We start from the raw sequence: 14547 nt of genomic DNA, 5'->3' as shown, positions 1-14547 counted from the left end.
CACCACCCATGGGGGGGGGGGGGGGGGGGGGATACTTCTTTTAAGGCTGTCGCGAGCTGCATCCTGTGGTCTCTTTTGCCTCTGTTCGGGAGCAGTTGTGTCCCTCGAATTCTTAACGGAGTGTCCTGTTCGTGCCTGCACCCATCGTGAACACAGCGAAGGCCTCCAAGGGTGGTGCAGGATGATTGTTCCAAGGGCGGCGGGTGGAGACGGTGCTTCTCTGGGTCCTCCCCAGCACCTACGGGTGCTTCTCTTCCTTCTTCGACTTCATTACAGTAATGTACATCAATCAATATTGATGAAACTGTGGAGGAGAAGTCTATAATTATCACAATGGGGCAGAGACACGCATTAACTGAGACATGGAATAAACGCTACATATACACAGCAGACGCCATCACCTGAAATGAGATAGCATCACTACTGCAAGGACAATCAATGCTCTATCACTCCTTGCATCTGCTTGGCAGATGTGGTGTAGCGTATATGGATTTGTCCGAACGCAGTCACGCCTCCCTGAGCTACTGAAACTCAAACTGAAACTATTACTACTTCGCATAACATCATCGGGATTTTTGCACAGTGGCAAAGAGAGAGCGAGAGAGACAGCAACAGCGAGAGATAGAGGGGTGGGGTGGGGTGTAGAGGTAAGGGAGAGAGAGAGGTGGAGGTGGAGAGAGAGAGAGACAGAGACAGAGACAGACAGAGAGAGAGGGAACGAACTAAACTGTTTTAATCAACTTTGGCCATGGACCACAATTCAAAACCAGAGGACTAGGAGTGAGCATGGGAAAAGGTGAGAGAGAGATGGAGAGAGAGAGGAAGAGAGAAAGGGAGAGAGAGGGAGAGAGAGGAAGAGAAAGGGACAGAGGGAGAGAGAGAGACAGAGAGAGAGAGAGAGGGAGAGAGAGAGATTCACTTCAGAACGTTCCTTGCCTCCCCCATACGCACCACAATAAACAGGACGCCAATTAAAAAACAAGTAGCCCACAGCTGGATCAAACTGACAGTTATATATATATATAGATAGATATGGGACACAGTGCGAAACGTCCACAAAGACATACTGATGGTTATCTCATCATCATCATCAGCAACTTCACACCCCACCCCACAAACACACACACACCTTATACACATACCTACACACACACACACACACACACACACACACACACACCACATTCACATATAAAGAGGCACATAAACACAAACGCGCACGCACACGGACCCGCACAATTACACGCCTAAAAAGCACACTCACACACATACACACACACACTCTCTCTCTCTCTCTCTCTCTCAGAATCACACACAGATGCACGCGCGTGCACACATCCACACACACGAATAGAGGCACGTACACACACACACACACACACACACATACTCTCTCTCTCTCTTTCTCTGTGTCTCAAACTGACACAGACACAAACACACACACTCTCTCTCTGTGTCTCTCTCTCTCTCACACACACACACACACACACACACTCTCTCTCTCCCTCTCTGTCTCTAACTCACACACACACACACACACACACACTCCTTCCTTCTCTCTCTATCTCTCACAGACACACACACACACACACACACACACACACACACAAACTGGCTATGCTGCGGGTGAGGACGCCCCAGACGAGTTGAAACCTCCATTGAAACTGGTCCACTGTGTATGACATGACCCGGACAGGCAATTTGCTGTCAACTTCTCCGTCTGACCTCGACTCCAGTCTCTCTCTCTCTCTCTCTCTCTCTCTCTCTCTTCCCCCCTCTCTCCCCTCTCTCTCTCTCTCATCCTCTCTCTTTCCCCCTCTCTCTCTCTTCTTTCTCCTCTCTCTCTCTTCCCCACGCTCTCTCTCTCTCTCATCTCTCCCTCTCCCCCATATCTCTCTCTCTCTCTCACACACACACAAAGCCACGCACACACACACACATACAGCCACACACACACGCACACACATACACAGAGCCACACGCACACACACACATACACACACACACACACACACACACACAGCCACACACACACTCACACACATACACAGAGCCACACGCACACACATACATACACACACACACAGCCACAGCCACACACACACTCACAGAGCCACACGCACACACACACACACACACACACAGCCACACACACACACACAGCCACACACACACACACAGAGGCACAAACAGCGCGTCTCCAGTTACCATAATTCCATGCCAACTCTGAAGTCAATCACTGTCATTTACAGCTCCCGAGAACAAAAAAACACTGTGTTTCCCAGTTTGCGAAAGTGACATCAATAGAGGGAAATTAATGTTACCCTGGCTGCAGCCATACCTAACACACACACACACACACACACACGCCTGTGTCTACAGTATCGCGATCGCACAGTCCATATAAATTAAACGACAGTGTCAAGCACACTGCCTCACACACACACTGAGGCTTGCTAATACACTGACGCACGCAATCAGCACTCACACATTCTTCAATCTACCCGGCCGAGAACAACAGTATGCACACAAGGCATATATACATAAAGACACACACACACACACACACACACACACACACACATACACTGGCACGCCCGCGCACGCACGCACACTCACGTACGGACGCACACACACACACACACACAGGCCAATCACTAGAATAAAATGAAGAGAAGGGGTGGTAAAAACGAGATGGACGACAACGACGACAAAGAAGAAGGAGAAGAAGAAGAAGGAAGAGAAGGAGGAGAAGAAGGAGAAGGTGAAGGAGAAGAAGGAGAAGGTGAAGGAGAAGAAGGAGGAGAAGGAGAAGAAGAAGGAGGAGAAGGTGAAGGAGAAGAAGGAGAAGGTGAAGGAGAAGGAGGAGGAGGAGAAGGAGAAGAAGAAGGAGGAGAAGGTGAAGGAGAAGAAGGAGGAGGAGAAGAAGGAGAAGAAGGAAAAGAAGAAGAAAAAGAAGAAGAAGAAAACAGAATAAAGTACGAAGAAAAAAACCCCCAAAAAACCCTAAAACAAAAAGAATAACAAGTAAGTGAAAGAAGACGATACCATGAAACAGGGATAAAAAAACAACAACAACAAAGAAAATAAGAAGGAACCGAAAAAAATAAAATAAAATAAAACCCCAGCAGCAACGCAAGACAACAACAACAACAACAATAACAAAAAGAAAGACAACTCAGAACCTCCACCATCTGGAAGTTTTCAAAAAAAAACAGGTCGCAAAAAAATTAACTCAACACCGTTAATCGCAGAAACTTTCTCTAGCTAGACAGCTCGTATCTTAAGAGCTAACCTGGCAAAAGATACCCAACTTGAAGGCAGTTCATACTCAGGCCAAACCGCACCCCCAGCCCACCCCCTCCCCCCCCCACCTACCCCTCAATCCCTCCTCAATAAACTTGTTAAACCCAAGTTCCTGCAGTATCGTGTCCCGTTTTGTATGTAATGCATGACTGGTGGAGGAGGTGAATATTACGAACGTGATCACTGTCTTGAGCTTGTGTGAGAAATGTCGAGGGAGGCACAGTTTATGTTCTGATCTGTCGTCACAATATATATATATGTATATCTTTTCAAAGGAATTCTGGTATAATTTTAAAGAATGAATTTGTTCAAGAGAGAATCAGGTGAATAAAAACACAACAACTAACCAGCCAAGTGATTAACTAACTAAACATTTTTTTCTGCAAACGTTTTGAAGTGTTAAAGACAAATATACACACACACGCGCTACACACACACACACACACACACACACACAGAGCATCGAGAGAGAAAGAGATGGACACACAGACCGACAGACAGACAGACAGACAGACAGACAGACACACACACACACACACACACGCCTTTTCCCCCAACCCCCGCCCTCAGACAAGGCACACTACATATCCTCTTTAACCCATAACTGCAACTTTTTTTTTTTCACTAACTTATCACAGCACTGGCAGTCATACAAGTAAAGTGTTCTCTCCGAGCAATGGACTTTGGCTTCTGTGAACTGTCAGCACTATCATTTGCTGACGTCAGCACACACACACACACACACACACACACACACACACACGCACGCACACACACACAACACACATACACACGCACACACACACACACACACCACACACATACACACACACAACACACACACACGCACACAACACACACACACACAGATACACACACACACACAGAGATACACACACACACACACACAGACATACACACACTTTATCATCAAACACCAGCTGTTGCGCTGAACACATCATTCCACATACCGTCAGTCCATATTGAACGGGTCCAAGTTTACGTTTCCATAGGCTTTTTATTTTGTTTTGTTTTTTGTTTGGTTTTTGTTGTTGTTGTTTTGTTTTTTGTTTTTTGTAAAGATATATGCCATGGCATATACATATCGAACAATCCGTTCTGCTCTGTCATTCATATACATGTTAACCTCGCGGAAATTACCATATTATAACAAATAACAACCAGGGGCATTATTATTATCATTATTATCATCATCATTGTAACAATAATAATGATAATGATTATTATTATTATTATTATTTTCACTCGTAGCAGTAGTTGTAGTAGTAGCAGCAGTTGTAGTAGCAGTAGTAGTAGTAGGAGGAGGAGTATTCATCATCAACATCATCATCATTATCATTAACACTATCATCATCATCAATATAATTACTGGCACTATCATTGTCATTATAATGTGTGCGCGTGCGTCTATGTGTGCGTGCGTGCGTGTGTGCGTGTGCGTGCGCGTGCACGTGCGCGAGTTTTCATCGCAGTATATGTTTGCAGCAGGCAGCCACCCGCTTCTCAATTACACTGTGTCTCTCTCTCCATTCATCACAGACTTTCACACATCGTTAAGACAACACCAGTAACAGTAACCAGAGAGAGGGAGAGAGAGAGAGAGGGGTGGGGGGGGTGGGAGGGAGAGATGGGAGACAGACACAGATAGAGAGACAGAGATAGAGAGAGAGAGAGAGAGGGAGAGAGAGAGAGAGAGATGGAGAGAGAGAGGGGGGTTGGGGGGGGGGTGGAGAGACAGAGGAGAAAGATAGATTCTGACAAGGAACCAGTGGGTGGTGACTGGGTAATTGCCCTCTATCTTTCCCTGTGTGTGTGTGTGTGTGTGTGTGTGTGTTTCTGTGTGTGTCTGTATTAGTGTCTGTGAGTGTGCATGTATTTATGTGCGTGTGTACTGGAGCGTGTGTGTGTGTGTGTGTGTGTGTGTGTGTGTGTGTGTGTGTGTGTGTGTGTGTGTGTGTGTGTGTGTGTGTGTGTGTGAGTGTGAGTGTGTGTGTGTGTGTCTCTGTGTGTGAATTTGCAACCCCACATCGAAGAAAAAAAAAAAAAGAAGTCGGACACAAACATCCCCATGGTGAATTTATTTCCCTACTTCCCAGCTAACAGACGGTGTAGTGACACATATGATGCCCCTCCCCCCCTTGTCAATTTTACCCCCATCCCACCCCCTTTGTGGAAGGACTGCAATGTTTTGTATTCGTATGATAACGACAGAGAGAACGACACAAAGAGTGAATAATAATTATAACAACAACAATAATAATAATAATACTAATATTAATGGATATTTATATAGCACACTATCCAGAAATCTGCACTAGGTGCATTACAAAAACGCTGTTGTTAACATAAAACGTTGTATCAATGTCACACACACACACACACACACACACACTGCTAACATACATTTTAACATACATGTGTATCTAACAGCTACCCTAACACATACGCACACACAAACTTACATAAACACACGCACACACAATACACATTCATATACATGCATGTAGTTATGTACACAATAATAATAATAATAATGACAACAACAACAAACAACAATAACAATAATAATAGTAAAATAATAATAATAATAATATGATGATGATGAAGATGATGATGATGATAATAATAATAATAATAGTAGTAGTAGTAGTAGTAGTAGTAGTAGTAGTAGTAGTAGTAGTAGTAGTAATAAGATGAAGAAGAAGACGAACAACAACAATAACAATAATGATAAAATAATAATAACAACAATAGTAATAATGTTAAAATAACCATAACAATACTACTACTAATACTACTAATCAGTCATCATCATCATCATTATCGTCATCATCATCATACTAAATATACATGCTGAAATAGTAACTGATAATACTACTGACAATAACATAGGCGTCAGTAGCGGAAGTTTCTACTTTGGTACTGATAATATCATTAACTTAATACAGTAGCATACTAAACTTATCAAACACTGCGAATGACAGCGAAAAACCTCCCAAGAAACAAACAAAACGAAAGAAGAAAAGGACCCGTAATAAAACAACAACAACAACAACAACAACAACAACAAAAAACAAAACCCAACAACAACGAGAATGATAGGAAAGAAGAAGAAGAAGAAAAAAAAAAATTATCCGGGCCATGAATTTCCAAGGGGCAAGGATGATGCCACTCGCACGGACAGACAGTTTCTCCACACGCTGTCTTCCAGTCGCCAAGACAGAACAAAGCTAGAACATCCATCATTTCCACTACACCTACTCCATCCATCCCATTCAATAACAAACTCTCGACGCCATCATACTTCTCCTCCTCCTCCTCCTCACAAAACACCCCGGGTGGATCAAAATGATTGAAGGGGGCCGGGGGGAGGGGGGGGGGTCCCACACGGCTGACACCGGTGTGCACGCAAGACTGCACACCCTGCAGCCTCCAACGAAGCGTGAAATAAGTTAGGAAGCGTACGGTGTTGATGACTGCAATCATACTGTCGGGGTTTTTGTCACCCTCTCTCTCTCTCTCTCCATGCCTCACATAGCTCTCTGTCTCTGTATATCTGTCTCACACACACACACACACACAACATCGAGAGAGAAAGATATGGACACACACACAAATAGACACACACACACACACGAAGAGCAACGAGAGAGAAAGAGATGGACACACACACTCTCTCTCTCTCTCACACACACACACACACACACACACACAAACACACAACATCGAGAGAGAAAGAGATGGGCACACACACACAGACACACAAACACACAGAGCATCGAGAGAGAAAGAGATGGACACACAAACAGACAGATACACACACACACGAAGAGCAACGAGAGAGAAAGAGATGGACACACACACACACACACACACACACACACACACACAGCATCGAGAGAGAAAGAGATGGACACACACACACATACACACACACACACACAGCATCGAGAGAGAAAGAGATGGACACACACACACACACATACACACACACACACAGCATCGAGAGAGAAAGATATGGACACACAGACAGACACACACACACACGAAGAGCAACGAGAGAGAAAGAGATGGACACACGCACGCACACACACACAACATCGAGAGAGAAAGAGATGGACACACACACGTACACACACACGCGCGCGCACACACGCGCGCACACACACACACACAGCATCGAGAGATAGAGAGATGGACATAGAAACAGACACACACAACATCGAGAGAGAAAGAGATGGACACACACACACACACACACACACACACAGAGCATCGAGAGAGAAAGAAATGGACACACACACACACACACACACACACACAACATCGAGAGAGAAAAAGATGGACACACACACACACACACACACACACACTGTATCTCCCGTTCTCTCCCTGCGATCGGAAACAAACAATGGAGCGTCGGAACTACATACGTACGCGGGGGAATGCATGCGTGCGTGCGGGCTTGTTACGAAACTCACTCACGCATTCACTAACTGACACAAACACGTAAGAGCATGCGCACGCATACACGCACGTGTATCCGTTAGTGAATGCATGAGTGAACTGCCTAACAAGCTCTTTAGCGAGAGCGAAAGATAGAGGGGGGGAATGGGAAAGAGAGAGAGAGAGAGAGAGAGAGAGAGAGGGACGGAGGAGGAGGAAGAGCAGGAGGAGGAGAGAGAGAGAGAGAGAGATGAATATCTCACGATGTAGAAACCGTTTGTTTTTACACGGATACTGCGTATCTTATCTTACTGTATTTTATTTATTTATTCATGTATTTACTGTTTTGTATAAGGTGCGTATATGTGACATATGAATAGCGCTTGGAAGAAGAAAAAAAACACATTAGAAGTTGAGGTAAATAAAAGACGCCGCACATCTACTCCCACACACAAACACGTTTATACAGTACATGATAATGAAGAAAACTCAACGATACCAATTAAACGCTTAGGTTACCGAAATAACAAGAGATAATCAAAGCCCAATAATGCAAATCTAAATCAACAACAACAACAAAATCAAATAATAAAGATAAATAAATGAAAAAAGAAGAAGAAGAAGAAGAAAAAAAAAAAAACAATGAAAAAATGTTTTGATAACTTCACAATCGCAGTTGCAAATAACATGAAAGTCCAATAATGCAATAAAACATAATATGAAATGATAAATATATAAATAAACACACGAATGATAATACAAATGAATGAATAAATAAATATCATATTACGAAGTAAACAACGAACTGTCTAAAGTTTACTTTTCATCATTCCACGATCTTTTTTTTGGGGGGGCAATGGAGTATGACGTAACAATGTTTAAAATCGTAACCATGCGGCAACGAAGCAATAACTCCGATTAAACAACAATCTGAGCAAATCAACACAATTATCAGATGAAAGGATGATGCAAAATCCCTCCCTGCAAAATATTCTCACAATAGAATTACTTAACCCCTAGCCTGAGCTCGATTCCCCTCCAGGTAGCAGTTTAGCAAAGTGATAAACACAGTGGTTTTTTGTTTGTTTGTTTGTTTGTTTTGTTGCCACCGCGTTTTCCTAATTGCATTGCAATTCCGCCGCAAAGCGATTGTGGCCAACCACACACACACACACACACACACACACAAACACATAAACACACTCACACACACACACACACACACACACACACACACACACACACGCACGCAAACACACACTCGCATAACACACACACACACACTCGCATAACACACACACGCACGCACACACGCACACACTCACACACACAAACACACGCACACACAAATCTGCTGCTTGTGAAAAGATAAATAGAGGACCTGAAACCAGTGCATGTCATGGCGATGACTTTTTTTTTTTTTTTTATAAATCAGACCCCACTTTTTTTTCTTTTTTTTGTGTGTGTGTGTTTTTCTTATTTGAGTAACGATGTGATTATTACCAAGATATTGAATTATGCACGACTGTTTTTGCTTTTGTTGTTGTTCGTGTGTGTGTGTGCTGTGTGTGTGTGTGTGTGTGTGTGTGTGTGTGTGTGTGTGTGTGTGTGTGCGTGCGTGTGTGTGTGTGTGTGTTTTACAGTTCAGAATGGAAGATGGAAGGGCTCAGGGATTAAAAAAAAACAAACAAAACAAAACAAGAAGAAATGTTCAGTTAACAAAATGGAAGACGTTTTAAAAGATGGGGAAGAGAATGAAAATAAGAAAAAGGAGGAGTAGGAGGAGGCGAAAGAAGAGGAGAATATCATGTTTGGTAAAACCCCCCCCTCTCCCTCCCCCCCTCTTAATAATGAAGCAAGCACTTCTGGTGATGGTTTCTGCTGTTGTTTTGTTTGCTGCTGCTTGCTTCAGATGGGGACGGACGGACACACACACACACACACACACACGCACGCACGCACGCACACAGACACTCGCATTACACACACACACACACACACACACACACACACACACACACACACACACACACGCACGCACGCACACACACACTCGCATAACACACACACACACACACACACACACAGACACACACTCGCACAACACACACACACGCACGCACGCACGCACGCACGCACACACACGAGCAAATCGTCACATTATTTCTAGTTAAAATATTTGCTTTCCTGCGATATCAAATGAACAGAGAGAGAGAGAGAGAGAGAGACAGACAGACAGACAGACAGACAGACAGACAGACAGACAGAGGGGAGAAAAAAGAACAAACAGATGAAATGTCCGAAACAGGAAGAGAGGGAAAGAAAAGATAACGCACAAGAAAAGAAACAAAGGACAACGAAAAGAAAACAAAAGCAAAACAAAAAATAACCGAAGGGGAAAAAGAAGATAGGGTTAAAAAAAGAAAGAAAGAAAGAAAAAGAAAAAAAAAAAGACTTGGAAATGGGGTTCCGCAAATTTTCATTAACCACCCGTGTTCTTCAATTACTGAGAAAAAAACAGAGCATTAAAACTCAAACTACCACCACCACCACCCATTTTTTATTCTCCTTTTGCATCCCTCAGCTTCTCTCTCTCCGCTCTCTCTCTCTCTCTCCGCTCTCTCTCTCTCTCACTCTCCGCTCTCTCTCTCCGCTCTCTCTCTCTCTCACTCTCCGCTCTCTCTCTCTCCGCTCTCTCTCTCTCTCACTCTCCGCTCTCTCTCTCTCCGCTCTCTCTCTCACTCTCTCTCCGCTCTCTCACTCTCCGCTCTCTCTCTCCGCTCTCTCTCTCACTCTCCGCTCTCTCTCTCTCTCTCTCCGCTCTCTCTCTCTCTCTCCGCTCTCTCTCTCACTCTCCGCTCTCTCTCTCCGCTCTCTCTCTCCGCTCTCTCTCTCACTCTCCGCTCTCTCTCTCCGCTCTCTCTCTCACTCTCCGCTCTCTCTCTCCGCTCTCTCTCTCTCTGTCTCCGCTCTCTCTCTCACTCTCCGCTCTCTCTCTCCGCTCTCTCTCTCACTCTCCGCTCTCTCTCTCTCTCACTCTCCGCTCTCTCTCTCTCACTCTCCGCTCTCTCTCTCACTCTCCGCTCTCTCTCTCACTCTCCGCTCTCTCACTCTCCGCTCTCTCTCTCACTCTCCGCTCTCTCACTCTCCGCTCTCTCTCTCACTCTCCGCTCTCTCACTCTCCGCTCTCTCTCTCACTCTCCGCTCTCTCTCTCCTCACTCTCCGCTCTCTCTCTCACTCTCCGCTCTCTCACTCTCCGCTCTCTCTCTCACTCTCCGCTCTCTCACTCTCCGCTCTCTCTCTCCGCTCTCTCTCACTCTCCGCTCTCTCTCACTCTCCGCTCTCTCTCTCACTCTCCTCTCTCTCACTCTCCGCTCTCTCTCTCACTCTCCGCTCTCTCACTCTCCGCTCTCTCTCTCACTCTCCGCTCTCTCTCTCACTCTCCGCTCTCTCTCACTCTCCGCTCTCTCTCTCACTCTCCGCTCTCTCTCTCTCTCACTCACACACAAACACTTACGCTCTTGCTCTCTCTTACACATTCTCTCTCTCTCTCTCTCTCTCTCTCTCTCTCTGTCTGTCTGTCTGTCTCTTTCTCTCTCTCTTTCTCTCACGCACACACACACATACACGCATATGCTCTCTCTCTCTGTGCCCCCTTCTCTCTCTGTCTCTCTCTGTCTCTATTTCTCTGTCTCTGTCTCCCCCTCTCTTTTTTCCTCCGCACTAACCCACGTCTGTCTTTGCTCTCTTTTTCCTTCCCCTCTCTCTTCTCTGTCTCTGTCTCTCTTTTTCCTTCCCCTCTCTCTTCTCTGTCTCTGTCTCTCTTTTTCCTTCCCCTCTCTCTTCTCTGTCTCTCTTTTTCCTTCCCCTCTCTCTTCTCTGTCTCTCTTTTTCCTTCCCCTCTCTCTTCTCTGTCTCTCTTTTTCCTTCCCCTCTCTCTTCTCTGTCTCTCTTTTCCATCCCTCTCTCTCTTCTCTGTCTCTGTCTCTCTTTTCCATCCCTCTCTCTCTTCTCTGTCTCTGTCTCTCTTTTCCATCCCTCTCTCTCTTCTCTGTCTCTCTTTTCCATCCCTCTCTCTCTTCTCTGTCTCTGTCTCTCTTTTCCATCCCTCTCTCTCTTCTCTGTCTCTCTTTTCCATCCCTCTCTCTCTTCTCTGTCTCTCTTTTCCATCCCTCTCTCTCTTCTCTGTCTCTCCCTCCTCTCTGCCTCTCTCTCTCTCTTCTCTGTCTCTTTCTCCCTCTCTTCAGCCCCCCACCCCCTCTCTCTTCTCTCTCACCTTCTTTCTTCCCTCTGTCCTCTCTGTCTCTCTCTTTCTCTCTCTCTTTTTCCCCCTCTATCTCTATTTCTTTCTTTCTTTCTTCTTCCCCCCCCCCCTCTCTCTCTCTCTTCTCTATTTTCCTTTTCTTCTCTCTTTTCCATCTGTCTGTATCTCTCTTCTCTCTCTATTTCTTACTCCCCCCCCCTCCTTCTCTCTCCTTCTTCACGCCCGTCTCCTCCCCTCCACCTCTCCCCCCCCCCCCTCTCTCTCTCTCTCTCCACACATCCTCTCTGTCTTTTTCCTCATTTTCACTCTCTTTGTAAAAACACACACCTCTGTCCCTGTGTTTTCTCTAGGTCTTCACATGCTCCTTATCTCCAAGAGAACAAATTCCAGCAACGCCTATGGTTCACAGGTTTACGTTCATCCGTTCTGTGTACCAAAGCTACGTAGGTCCTGTATTGGTCTCCGAGAGTACTGCTCGGTGCTTCAGTTGTGTGTGCACGTGTGCGCGCTTGTTGACAGCAACTGAGAAAATTCCATGTGTGATATTATCGTGTGCGCGAACGTGGCCATCTCTCTCTCTCTCTGTGTGTCCCTCTCTCTCTCTCTCTCACATAGACATTTTCACTCACCCACTCACTCTCTCTCATACCTTCTCTCCCTCTCTCACACAGACATATTCACTCACTCTCAAACACCACGTCTCTCTCTCCCTTCTCTCTTACACACACACACACGCGCGCGCGCGCGCTCTCTCTCTCTCACACAGACAAATTCACTCACTCAATCTCTCACACACCCTGTCTCTCTCTCTCTCACACACACGCACTCTCTCTCACATAGACATATTCATTCATTCACTCTATCTCACACACCCTCTCTCTCTCTCTTCTCTCTCTCACGCATTCTCTCTCACATAGACATAATTATTCACTCACTCATTCACTCACTCTCTCCCCAACTCTCTATCTCTCTCTCACACGCACTCTCTCTCGCATAGACATATTCACCCACTCAATCTCACACACTCACTCTCTCTCTCACATAGACATATTCACTCACTCTATCTCACACCCCCCCCCCTCTCCCTCCCTCTCTCACATAGACATATTCACTCACTCACTCTCACACCCTCCCCCCCCTCTCTCTCTCTCTCTCTCAAACACACACACACACCCACACAAACTCCATCTCTCTCTCTCTCCTCCCTCCCCACACACATTCTCTCTCTCCCACTCACTCACTTAACTCTGACTCAAACACACACATACACACACACTCTCTCTCCCTCCTTCCCACCCCCCACCCACACCTACCACCCCACCACCTACCACCCCCTCACTCACCTGTTTCTCGGTCTCCCTGCCCTTGATGACGGCCGGGGTGATGGCCCGGTCGCAGTAGCTGCCCTCCAGCAGGGCTACTCCCGAGGGCCTGCTGGCCGTGTCCGACTCGAAGTACATCAGCAGGTTCTGGTAGAGCACGAACCAGCGCATCTGCCACTTGCCCAGGTCCGAGGACTTCTTGTACAGGAAGCCACAGATGGTGTTCTCCTGCTTGGCCTTGGCCGCCAGGTACAGCAGCTGGCTGTCGTTGAAGCGGATTCCCTTCTGCATGCTGACGGATGGATGTGGCCTGCTGCTGCTGCTGCTGCTGCTGCTGGAGATAGAGGTCTTCTCTGCTGTTGTAGAAAGAGAGAGAGAGAGAGAGAGAGGGGGGAGGTCTCCTTCGGTGTTTTGTGGAGCTGTCACCAGGTGCTAGGATCAAGGAGGTGGAGCGTTGGAAGAGGGTTGCGTGGGAGTGGGGTGTGGGGTGTGGGGGTGGGGGTGGGTGGGTGGGGGAGCTAGGTGGTTGTTGTTGGTGGAGAGTGGTGGTGGCGGTGGTGGTCCATGGTTAGTTTGAGGGGTGGTCGTTGTTTTTTTTTTTGGGGGGGTTCCGTTTTTTTTCCCTGGATAGTTCGTTGGTGGGGGTGGTTGGTGCTAGATCTGAACGTTCATGATGATCGTGTTGCCAGAGAATTCTTGCGCGAGCGTTCGCGAGAGTTCACTGCTGAGCGATTAAAAAAAAAAAATTTAGCCACTCATTTTTTAGTTGTTTTTCTTTTTTGTGAGTAAAGTTTGATGTTCGTTGTCACTCCCAGAAACCAATCACTGCTACGGTCATCTCTTTTGTTTTTTTACCTGGAGGAAATGAATCCAGAATGTTCATTTATAATCGTCAACAAACAACCAGTGAACGCTCATTCCACGGTTCTTGGGTCAATATGTGTTTTTGTCTTTGAATTGAGAAACCAATAACCAATGTCCATTTTCACGAGTTCCTGTGATGCTGTTTTGATTCTGAAGGCTAATTTTCAAAAAGCATTTGAATTTTTATTATTTTATTTATTTTAAAGGAAAAAAGCAACAAGTCATTGATTTCTAGATGCGAGTATTTTCCTGAACGGTGGCGATGATTCAGATACCACACATTCACGCGTGCTCAAGCCACAACCTTCAATGAAATCTCAAAA

The 14547-nt window shown here is 45.8% G+C and overlaps 1 protein-coding gene across 2 annotated transcripts in view; it reads right to left on the bottom strand.

Moving 5' to 3' along the window:
* Nucleotides 1-13682, bottom strand: part of LOC143296908 (ras-specific guanine nucleotide-releasing factor 2-like) — a 316971-nt gene extending 303289 nt beyond the window's left edge. For both annotated transcript variants that reach the window (XM_076608906.1, XM_076608907.1), the window contains exon 1: nt 13382-13682. In XM_076608906.1, coding sequence (XP_076465021.1) covers nt 13382-13651 — 270 coding nt within the window. In that variant the 5' untranslated portion in view covers nt 13652-13682. The remainder of the gene's footprint in view (nt 1-13381) is intronic.
* Between the last annotated feature and the right edge of the window lie 865 nt (nt 13683-14547).

The sequence above is a fragment of the Babylonia areolata genome, chromosome 22 (genome assembly GCF_041734735.1).
Source record: "Babylonia areolata isolate BAREFJ2019XMU chromosome 22, ASM4173473v1, whole genome shotgun sequence".
Taxonomy (NCBI): domain Eukaryota; kingdom Metazoa; phylum Mollusca; class Gastropoda; order Neogastropoda; family Buccinidae; genus Babylonia; species Babylonia areolata.
The sequence above is the reverse complement of the archived record's forward strand: the minus strand, read 5'-3'. Positions and strand labels throughout refer to the sequence as shown.